The 11681-nt window shown below is 47.2% G+C and overlaps 1 protein-coding gene across 2 annotated transcripts; it reads left to right on the plus strand.

Moving 5' to 3' along the window:
- Positions 1–597: 597 nt before the first annotated feature.
- TGIF1 (TGFB induced factor homeobox 1) lies at positions 598–9255 on the plus strand. Of its 2 annotated transcripts, none has more exons than XM_038543729.1 (4): positions 598–1130; positions 1348–1667; positions 7228–7454; positions 8242–9255. In XM_038543729.1, exons 2-4 carry the CDS (start codon positions 1652–1654, stop codon positions 8815–8817), a joined length of 819 nt encoding a protein of 272 aa, XP_038399657.1. In that variant the 5' UTR covers positions 598–1130; positions 1348–1651; the 3' UTR covers positions 8818–9255. The 2 variants fall into 2 exon arrangements, with proteins under 2 accessions (XP_038399657.1, XP_038399658.1); XM_038543730.1 differs by having other exon boundaries at positions 598–819.
- The last annotated feature ends 2426 nt before the right edge of the window (positions 9256–11681 follow it).

Below are 11681 nucleotides of genomic sequence, written 5' to 3' on the forward strand. Positions count from 1 at the left end.
GGTTACAAAACAAAAACAGCTCAGAGCCGAAACTGGAGGCAGACTCGGGCGCTGACGTCTCTGCTAGGCTTATTTACGGTTTGGCTCTTTTTTTTTTTTTTTTTTTTAGTGATGGGGAAAGTCTTACAGTGACATGCGACAGTTCGTTTACTTCAAAACAACGAGACACACACGAGAAAACTGGACCTAGTGGGGAGGGCGGGGAGGAGGCAGGCGTTTCTTGAAATCAGCCAAACAGCATCTGGTCCTTTACCAGGGTAATCTCATCAAGGAACTCCTGTTGGAGCCCCAACTCTCAACCAAAATAAACCAACAGGAACATGTGTTTACTCAATGGCCAGTTTCTGTTTGAAATACGCGAGGGGAGAAGGGGTCCCTTAACCAAGTCCTAAAAGTAGACTTTACCGAAACAGTGGAGCAGCCCCCCCGCCCCCCCGCCCCCCCCGTGTGGTCGCCCCTTTCCTTGAGGGCGGCAGCTGCCTGGGTCCGCGGCGACCCGCGGGGGGGGTGCGGGGGGGCTTCGGGCCGAGTGTTTGCAGCGGGGCGGGCGCGCGCCCGGGCAGTCCCCAAGCTGAGACTTTTAAAGAGCATGTGAGCATGACAAGTGTCTGTCCGCAACGTGTTAGATTTTGAAACTGCCTTGCAATCCAGCCCGGAACTCGCAGCTCTAGCCCGGGGTAACAGACACTTGCCTGGGGTGTCTGTGTCTCGCTCTCCTCCCCCCACCCACCGCCGTCGCCGTTGGAGGAAGAGCCCCGGAGGAGCAGGGTGCGCCGCGCCGCGCCCGCGTGTCAATGGCAGCCGCGCATTCTGGAAGAAGTTGGTTCTTGTCCTGAATACTTTTCCTGCGGTGCCCCGCCCCTTGAATCAGAAGCAGCTGTCTTCTCCTGCGGCTAGAGCCGGGACGGTGGAGCTTGGGGCAGCTGTCAAAAAACGAGAGGGGAGCCTTTTCTTCCCTGGGGTGGAGGAGGGGGCAGCCTTTTTCCATCTGTTGCAATTTCCTAACCAAACGCACCCTCGCCAGCCCCAGGAAGAAAGGCCCGAAGGAGAAACCCGGGCGCTCGGCTGCTGTCGCCGCCGCCGAGCGAGGGATGCGGGCGGCGTGCGCGCGGCAAGGAGGAAGGCTCGAGGTTCTGGGCTCCGCCGCCCCCACGAGGGACGGGTGACAGCGGCCCGGGAGGCGCGGAGAGCGGCCGCGCGGCCGGAGCGCTCGGTGCCGTCCTCCCGGCCTGGAAGGGGCGGGGGAGGGGCGGAGGAGCGGCGGGGCGGGAGGGGGACGGGGCGGGCGGCTGGGGGCGGAGGCAGGACCTCCTGTACCTTCCCTCTCCGCCTCTCTCACTCTGACAGCGCCGAGGTACGCCGAGCAGGAGCGGGGAACAAAGGAGAGGGGAGGGGAGCGAGTTGGGCGAGGGAGAGCCCCCAGCCGGCTGCCCGAAGATCCCGGCCGGAGGACGCCCAAGTGTCACTTGAATCCCACCCGAGGAGCGGGCGCCTGGGATCCGAGCGCCTGGATTAGCAATAACGGCTGGAGCGCGTCCTACAAGTTACGGGAGAGTCGGCGGGGAAGGAGGACAATCGCGTGCCCCCTTCGGCCCCGCTCCTGGCCCCTCGAGACCCCAGCATCGCCTCGCGCTGGAAGGGGAGCTCCAGAATGAAGAGCAAGAAAGGTAAGCCTCCGTGGGCTGGGCCGGCCGTGGGCGCGGGTCCCGGGTCCCGGGGAAACGTGCTCGCCGGGCCCCGCCGGGCTTGGGGCGAGAGGGACTTGGGGGACTTTTCAGCCCCGGGGCTCTCGGGCAGGAACCGCGGCCGTTTCTCTTTGTTGGGGCTGCGTCTGCAATGGCAGTTGCCGTTTTCCTCCTAGACACAACACGAGGGGCTGTTGTGGGGAGACGGGCCTCTCCACGCTGCTGGCACGTTGTCAAGAAACACGCTCAGCGCCTTGTTTGTGCGCCTCCAAGTTTCATTGTCTCCGCCGACACCCCCACGCTCCGCGGGGCGGCCGCGTGGCTTCTAGCTGGTCCTCGCGGGCCGAGATGGGGGCCGGGGTCGGCGGGCGGGGGGAGACCCCCACCCCGATTCTCCGGGCCGGGACCCGGGGCGGCCGGGACTGCGGAGCGGAGGCGCCTTTGTCTGAAAGTTGGGCTCCTGGGCCCCCACTCCCTCCCCCGCAGCTGGGCCCGGGCACCCTCCTCACTGGGGATGGGGTGTTTTCACGATCGAAGGAATGCAGCTCGGGCCCCCACACCGCCCTGCGGCGTCGGTGGCCTTGCAAAGTTAAGACTTTTAGAAACTCCCAGCCTCTCAAAGTTTTCCCACGATGGATTTGGGGCGAGATGAAGAGTTAGGACGGAGGGCGAGCCGCTTACCGCGGCGTGGAGTCCGAACGAGTCCAAGTGTGACAAGCAGGCTTGGTTGTAAGTGCACAGAGCGAGCCTGTCATTGTTTCCACGAAGCGTCCTGGACGCGTTACAACTAAAACTTGCCGTCAGTCTGGTTTAAAAACAAAATACACAGAAAGGGAGAAACCGGCAACAAGAAACCCACCCCCACGAAAGGCCAAAAAAAAAAAAAAAAAGAAGTTAACTCCCTTTTGAAGTTAAACTTTTGAGCCCCTGGCTGGGAGGTACCCCGAACGTTCCGTGGCGAGCCAGAGTTGGCTTTTCTGTTGTGATTTATGTGGAGTGGTTCAAAACAGAAGTTAATCGCTCGGGGAAGGCAGCGCGGGGGCGGCGGGGGGGGGGGGGGGGGGAGAGCTGCTGCGCATGCCCAGGAGCGTCCGGAGTTTTTGTAACTCCACATTCTTTCAGACTCCTCCAGCCCGTGCAGTTAGAAGCCCAATGTTGCTAGTGGGGCAGCCTTCTACCCGAGGGGGTCCCTTCGGCCACGTTTTTCCACCTTGGAGTTCTGTTCCCTTTCATTCTGGGCTGGTGGCTTCTCAGGCGGAGCTTCTCAGCCGGTGCCTCCCCAGCGAAAGTAAAATTAAAACGTCAAGAGCTGGGGCGCTCATCGGAGTTGGTGGGAGGGCTCCGAGAGCATGTTGAGGGCTTAGAGGCTCGGCTACGTAACGGGGCTGGGAAGGAACCGAGCGGGGAGCGCCTGCAAGGCCGTGTCCCCTCCGCCGGGGTCTGGATCCGTAGTGGAAGGCGGCCTCCCTCTCCTGGCGCTGCTGACGGCGTTCAGTTGGGGTTTTGTTTTTGCAGAGTGGTGCTTAGGAGCCGCAAGCAAAGCTGCGTTTCCGCCGGGGGCGGGCTCCCCCCCATTGTTTGGGCTGCGCCGGGCAAGGTGTTGATCAAGCCCGGCTGGTCTTCCCCCGCAGCCCCCGGGGGCGCTCCCCCGCTCTCTTCGTCTCCCCCCGCCCCCCGCCTCCAGCGCCCCCGGTCCTTCCCGGGAGCCCCCCCGGGGTGCCTCCCGCTCTCTCTCCATCCCCCCCCCATCCCCCGCTCCCAGCCGGGGAACGAGGCTGGGACCTGCCGGCCGCGGGGTGGGGACATTCGGGGTCAGCGGCCCCGGGCGCGCGAGGTCCTGCTACCGAGCGCCGACTCCTGGAAACAATGAAAGGTGACGTGTAGGAAGGGAAACTTTGCGACTGGTTCAGAGCCTGTGCGGGGGAGCCGAGACTGCTGAGATTGCCCGGCTTCTTTCCCTTTTTAGGTTTTCCCGGCAAATACTATTGAGGGTGGGCAGACCCCCGAGATTCACGGCACCATTTCTCGTTTCTCCTTGTAATCTGAAACTCCCGAAGTCCTCGGGACGTGCAGCTGGAGGGGCGAGCTCAGCGCAAGAACAAAAGCTCTCCGGCCGTGCTCCCGCCCGGGCTCCTCCCGCCCGCCGTCCTCCCGCGGCCTGCCTCCCCGCCGCTTTCCTAAAACGACCTCGGAGGGGGCCCGCGTTGCGGGTCGGCTCAGCCCAGGAGCCGGGGAGAGCTCTGCCCAGCCTGGCTTGTGGAGTTGCACGGTTTGTCTGATAAGTCTGTGGAAATCTTTTCAAGTTTTCTTGCAAACAAAAGCACTCGGGGGCCCGGGATTTGGTAAGCGTGGTTTGTGATCGTAGTTGTCTGGCCTCGAGAAAGCGGAGGATATCAAAGAGATCCCACCCCACAAAGTGGCTTTAAGACCAGCAAAGAAGATTCAGGGAGGAAAATCCCCGACGTCTTCTTTGCTGCTAGTTTCTGACAATTTGCAATTCTTGCTTTCGACCTGCTCCACGGCCGGGTCCAGCCAAGTGCACCTTGGAGTTTGTGCCTGGGATGTTGACCACGGTTCCCGTGGCATCTCCGGAGATATTCTAATCAGGAGACTTGTTAGGCTACGTTTCCTTTCTCCTGATGGTCTACTTCAACTTTTCCTTCGATTATTCCTATTTCTAGATCCTTTTCTAGGCTCTTCTAAAAAGTCCCAACTTCACAGCCACGGCCTCTGGCCTTCCCTCGCCACCCCCAACCCCAGTTCCTATCAGGAAAAGATTGATTTTTAGAACCGTGGGATCCACAGGCCATCTTGTGGCTTTCTAAACATTTCCTTGTATGTGGATGGAGTAAAAGAGCCTTGTGATCCCCTCCCCCTCCCCCACCACCACCACTTTTTTTTTTTTTTTTTTTTCTTTTAAGTGTAAGCAGAGCAGGACCTTTGGAAACAAGTGGTAACCGGGAAACTTTTCAAAAGCTCTGTTACAATAGGAAATGAGTAACGTGGAAAAGTCTTTTTGTTTTTCCGAGCTGAGCCACAATCCGGAGGGAGAGTTTTAATGAAAACAGTCCTGACAGCAGCAAACGTGGTTTGCTGCAGTGAAATATCAGCTGGTGTGGCCAAGGAACTTCAAGTCTTAACTTCCTGTTACTTCAGCTTTTGTGCACATATTGGAAATATTTGTTAAGAGGTCCAGAAGCCTGGCATTCATTTATTTAAATGGACTGAGAACAGAGTGAAGTCGCACTGCACTTTGGTGTTGCTTAACTGAAACCGACTTTTGTGTGTGGCTAACCTATTTTGAGAGATCAGGCTTCTTGTCAAACTAAGCAGCAGATCAAAGGGCAGGCTTGGGGGTTTTTTTGTTTGTTTGTTTGTCTCAAACTCTTTGTTATTATCAACTTACAGTTGGGAATTCACTGTGCATGAGGAAATTTTCACACTTCTCTAGTTGAAAGAGGGGGAGGGGGATTCTAGCCTGGAGAAGAATGTCTGGGTTTTCAGGCGTTGAAGAGTTTAAACAAATTGCTGTATTCAAATTTGCCTTAGTCATTCAATTACTTGACACATTTTTAAAAGTTAGAGTTCTTTATTTATCAAAGTAAATGTAAAACAGGAACTCATTTATAATTTCTGAAGGCATTTTATTAATAGCTCTTTACTCAAATTTCCACAGAGGTTTTAAAAGTTTCTCATCTTTTCTATGGTGAAAGCACTTTCAGTTTTAAGTGCGCCTCTTTTTATAAAGACTTTTTTTTTTGTAAGCAGTTTAATGCAATCTTCGGGGAAGGGAATATCAAATACACAACGGTTAAAACTTAGGATTCTTGTGCGGTTTATTGATGGGTACTTGTTAAGCCTTGAGCTAAAGTGAATTTGCAAGATCATCCTACTCTTTTGTTAGAACTTGCTTTACTTTGTCTTTGGAAAGTTCTGCCTTTTCTGTGGACACTCCCTCCAGCACTGTCTGCCCCCTGCAGTCCAAAACTAAAAATGTGTTCCTAAGTAAAGTCAGGCTCAATTGAACTAACTCATCAACAAATCTTGGGATGAGGAGCTTTTTGAGTGTTAAAAATGTTTTAAAAGGTTGGATTGAAAAAAGAATTTTTAATGGATCAAGTGGTTTATTACTATGTAGAATATTCTGGGTTTTTTTTTCGAGGTAAGCCACTCTGAATTGCATCAACAAAGCTAAGAATGCATACCTTTCAGTTTCTTGTTATTTTAATTTTTCTTATAGAAATACTGGCATTTTCAAGCATGCCATAATTTGTAATTCATTTACAATTTAAAAATTCGAGATCGTTTTCAAAATAGAGAATATTTTTGTTTAGTCATTCAGGGTTGCCAGTTGTCCTTTTGAAAGGGGGGGAAGGGTTTATAGCATTTGTAATTTAAATGTTTTAAAGTTCAGAATTATATTTAAATGTTAAAAGGGCCTAGTCTGAATTTTTGTTGACCCTCAGTCTATTATATGTGATGTAGATATTCCCTATGGCTGTGAATTCTTAAAATTTCTGGTGGGATTAAAGTACTTACAGACAAAAGAGTTTCCTCTGCGGGTGCAAATTCAGTTTTCTTTGTCATGTAATAATTTAAGACTGAACTCTACTTCTTGGTATCTAGTATTCTAGGTTCTGATTAAACTGCCAGTTGAAATTTATAGATCAATTTAAAAATTTATTCAGTACCAGCATCTTTTGACCTCTGACTCAAGTACTAAGAGTAGAAAAATATTTTTGTGTAATGAAACTGAAAAAACTTCAGTGGTTGTATTTAGTAAAAAATGACCAGTGTTGTCCATTAAAAGTAGGTGTCTAGTTTTGAATAAATGTATGAATGAAAAAAATGACCAAGGAGTTGGCAGGAAAATTTGACCTGTAGAATAGTGACTGGGTTTAGGGCACCTGAGTGGCTCAGTCGGTTAAGCGTCGGACTCTTGATCTCAGCTCTGGTCTTGATCTCAGGGTGGTGAGTTCTAACCTCTTGTAAGTGGGCCTCGACCCTACTTTAAAAGAAAAAGAATATTAACTGGGTTAAGTGTGGACTCTGCCCTTTTATTTCAAACCTTCAAGGGAAGAAGGAGGAAGAGTAGCATTTAAAATGTACATTAGGACACTTGGGTTGTCTTTCCTAAGCTAGCAATGACCTCAAAGAGAAGGTTGTTAGATATATTCCATCTGCTGTAGCACCTTTACTATTTCACATGTGACAGACGATTCACTTTGGGTACAGCTGTGTCTCTTCTGGTGCACTAGACTTTTCCGAGCATCACTCAAAAGGAATGTGAGAAGTTAAATTGTACAGGAAAGTGGGTATGAAAGGGCTTCTGACACTTGGTTGAGAATCTATAATGTGCTACTAGTCAGATTACCCTTGAGAATTTGACACGAGCTCTGATACTTAGAGAACTGTGGTCCTTCGCTTGGCTTTCAGTAGTTAGGACAATATGGTTACACACTGAATGGTCAGAAGAGATAAGCTTTGCGGTAGGTGCTCCCCTGATAAAAGTGGTTGACGGCCGGCCTTTGTCCTTTCCTAGGTGTCGTTGCAGCATCAGGCAGTGAGACAGAGGATGATGACAACATGGACATCCCCCTGGACCTCTCCTCCTCTGCTGGTGCAGGCAAGAGACGGCGAAGGGGCAACCTGCCCAAGGAATCTGTTCAGATTCTCCGCGATTGGCTGTATGAGCACCGATACAATGCCTATCCCTCAGAGCAAGAGAAAGCATTACTGTCCCAGCAAACACACCTGTCTACACTACAGGTAAAGGAAGAAGAACTTGAGGTGTATGCACGTGCGTTGTTTCCTTTGCTTCCCAAAGTCATTTTATTGCATTCCTGTAATAACAGATCATTAGATGCCTCCCCACTCAAAAAAAAAAAAAAGAATATTTTTCTCTTGTAAATTTTATAGTACTAAAAGTTAATAACTGGCTATTTAGAGAAACAGAAACACTTGACAGTCATCTGTCAAATAGCATTTCCTTTCAGGCCTAAGAGAGCCTTTTTTAATGCACCAAACATAAAGAGGAGGTTAAATCTTCCTCTATTGCCCAGGAAACTGGTTTGATATTTAAACAAGGACAGACTTCAGTGAGGTAATTCTTGTTATGTCTGTTGACACAGTCATTTGAACTGGGAAAAATCAGTAACTGGGAGGAGTGGCCCTATTCATCCAGGAAAAGTTTTCCTGTAGTTGATTAACTTGAATGCTGGGGCAGTAGGTAGTAGGTTAATACGGGAGCATTAAAGGGTAAACTCCCCTCCCTAAAATCATTTTCAGACATTTGAGAATTTTTATCCTTTTCTTCCTCCTGAAAAGGCTTAAGGATGATGAGCTAAAAAGGGGAATTTGTATTAGAAGAGTAGGAGGTTTATGGCAGGAAATAGCTCTTTCTTGGCTGAGCTCAAATACCTTGAAATAACTTTGGAAGTTCCGAGAAGCCTTTTCAAGCCTTCTTTAATGCAAAGAGAGAGATCAATTAGGCATCCCACGGTAGGTTCTCAGGACGGTTTTGCTGAGCGTTAAAACATTACCCATCTGATTTCAGGTCTGTAACTGGTTCATCAACGCGCGCCGCAGGCTCCTCCCAGACATGCTGAGAAAGGATGGCAAAGATCCAAATCAGTTCACAATTTCCCGCCGTGGGGCCAAGATTTCTGAAGCGAGCTCTGTGGAGTCAGCAATGGGCATCAAAAACTTCATACCAGCTCTAGAGGAGAGCCCATTTCATTCCTGTACAGCTGGACCAAACCCAGCCCTCGGGAGGCCACTGTCCCCGAAGCCGTCATCCCCAGGATCTATATTGGCTCGTCCATCAGTGATTTGTCATACCACTGTGACTGCATTGAAAGACATGCCTTTCTCTCTCTGCCAGCCAGTTGGTGTGGGACAAAACACAGATATACAGCAGATAGCAACCAGCAGCTTTACAGACACCTCCCTCATGTACCCAGAGGACACATGTAAATCCGGACCAAGTACAAATCCACAGAGTGGTCTTTTCAACACTCCTCCCCCTACTCCACCGGACCTCAACCAGGATTTTAGTGGATTTCAGCTTCTAGTGGATGTTGCACTCAAAAGGGCTGCAGAAATGGAGCTTCAGGCTAAACTAACAGCTTAACCCATTTTCAAGAAGAAAAGTTTTCACAAATGTTATGATTGCCGGGGTGATGGCAAGAAACAAACTGCATTATTTTATATATTTTTTTATTAATATTTGCACATGGGATTGCTAAAGTGAAGCTTCCTGTTACTGAGATGTCTTCAATGGAATACAGTCATTCCAAGAACTATAAACTCAAAGCTACTGTAGAAACAGAGGGTTTTCTTTTTTAAATGTTTCTTGGTAGATTATTCATAATGTGAGATGGTTCCCAAGATCATGTGATTTTTTTTTTTTTTTCTCTCTCCCTTTCCCTTTTTTTTTTTTTTTTGGTTGGTTTTTTTTTTTCCAGACTGTGCAATACTTAGAGAACGTATAGCATCTTCTCATTCCCATGTGGAACAGGATGCCCACATACTGTCTAATAAATTTTCAATTTTTTCAAATAAGTATGAATCTAGTTGATTGATGCCTTTTTTTTCATGACATAATAAAGTATTTTCTTTAAAATTTACTGTAATGCAGAGTATTTTGTTGAGGGAGGCACTTCTTAAAAATGAGTAGGAATATAGCACTGAATGAGCAGGAAGTTGGGGGTAGGGTGGAGTGTGAGTTAGGGGGGTGTCACTAGCTCTTTGAAGAACCCGTGGACAACAAGCCAGTACGTATAAACAGGATGTGTGATATTTACTCTTGATAGGAGGCATAAGCAGGCCCTTAAATCTTAACTTAAAACTGCATGACAAATTGAAATGAATCATTCCATCAGTGTTTAGCTCTCATGTTGCCCTTTAAAATAACCTTTATCAGGTGCTACAGTTAAGTTATGCCTCTCCATTCAAATATGGTGTGAATTTGTACAGAAATCGCCTCTTAAAACATTATCGAAAGTGATTAAGACAATGGGGTTCTGTCTGCCATGAGATTGCTAGTGTACAAGGTTTATTTTCCAAGGTCACATTGGTGAAAACTGGTGCCATACACAAGTGGAGTTTGTTGGGATAGACAGTTCCGTATGAAGCCAGGATAGCCAGAAGGGAATTGGTGGTGTTCCTTTCACTTACATGGTTGACCAGATTTGTCACATGCCACAAAACCATTCTTTGTAGTCATGCTTAGTATGAGGTTTCTTTGTTATTACAGTCATGTTCTTTCCAGCCCTGCTCCAGCTATCAACTGGCTATGTTTGAGGCAGCCTCAGAGCTTTGGTACTGTTGAAAGAATGTAGAAAATTCTTTCAAATTGAAGTTTGTCTGATTTTGTAAACCTATTAAAGTCCCTACTGTAGAAAGAGCTAAACTCAAAGGCTTGTAAATAGAAAAGCAACACTGATAAAGAAAAGTAAGAGGTGTAAGTAAAAATAAGTGAGGTAAAAGGTGTGCTCTAGCTGTGATGGGTGGAAAGGCATCTCAACCACGAGGGGTCTGGCCTCCCCTCTCAGAGTCACAGGAAATAAATAACAAAGCCAATAAAAGGAAAGAAATAGCAAATATAAGTGAAATAAAGATGACTAAGACTCATTACCTGCTCTAATAGCTAGATCAAAGGCTGAGATTCTTTGAGTAGAGATAAGGAGACCAGCAAATCCTGAAAGGCTTCCCTTGTTAAAATGTTTCATTAATCATAGCAGAGGGAGAGAAGGAATCATATGAGTGATTTAGAAGAATGTCAAAGGTCAAATGAAGTCCAAAGGCTTAAAAAAAGTTCCTCCAAAATTGTGTTTTATTATTTGATTTTTTTTTCCCCCTTTTGAGGTTACTATAGAGTCTGGTTGATAATAACTGGTGTGTAATAAATGTAAACCATTTAAAAGAAAAACTCAGGTAAATACAATTGGGATGCTAAATGTAAGAGCCCACATAACTATCCATGTTGAAGCCAAATAGAAAGGAATTTTGTGCTTAGTATTTACGTGATCTTTTTTTTCATTTACTTATTTTAGCCATTTGTGCTTTAGTGTAAAGTTCTTCCCTTTTAGATAGGATACTGTTGGGTCTTCCTTTTTTTTTTTTCCTAGTCTAACAATCTCTGCCTTTTACTTGGTGTATACACTTGATTTATATTTAATATAATTTTTGTTTACTTTTTTTAAGTTTTAGTTTTAATTCCAGCTAACATACAGTATTATATATATTTAGTATAATTTTTTATATGTTTGGATTCAGTGTACCATTTTTGGCTTTTTTTTCTCCCTCTGTTCTTCTTTGCCTTCTTTCAGGTTAACTGACTATTCTTATTGTTTCATTTTAATTTTTCTCTTGGCTTGTGAACTACACTTTTTTTTTTTTAATGGTTGTTCTAGGGATTACAATATACATCTCTAAGTTATCACAATCTATTCAGGGTTAATGTTATACAGCTTCCTTCCAACAAAAGATGGAACCTTGCAACAGTATAGTTAATTCACTCTTCCTTTTTTTGTTTTTGTTTTTGTTTTTGTTTTAAGATTTTATTTATTCCTTTTTTTTTTTTTAAGATTTTATTTATTCCTTCATGAGAGATAAAGAAAGAGAGAGGCAGAGACACAGGCAGAGGGAGAAGCAGGCTCCACAGAGAGAGAGGCAGAGACCCAGGCAGAGGGAGAAGCAGGCTCCATGCAGGGAGCCCCATGTGGGACTGGACCCCGGGGTCTCCAGGATCAGGCTCTGGGCTGAAAGCGGCACTAAACCGCTGAGCCACCTGGGCTAAATAAAGCCACAGTCTTTTATTTTTGTTAAATATTTATCATTTCTGGTGCTCTTCATTCTTTCTTGTGGATCCAAATGACATGTTATCATTTCTCTTCAGGTTCAAGAATTTCCTTGAGAATTGTGCAAATCATCGGTTTTTGTTCATTGAAAATGACTTTTATTTTACTTTCATCTTTGAAGGACAGTTTCACT

Source organism: Canis lupus, chromosome 7 (genome assembly GCF_011100685.1).
Source record: "Canis lupus familiaris isolate Mischka breed German Shepherd chromosome 7, alternate assembly UU_Cfam_GSD_1.0, whole genome shotgun sequence".
NCBI classification, from domain to species: Eukaryota; Metazoa; Chordata; class Mammalia; order Carnivora; family Canidae; genus Canis; species Canis lupus.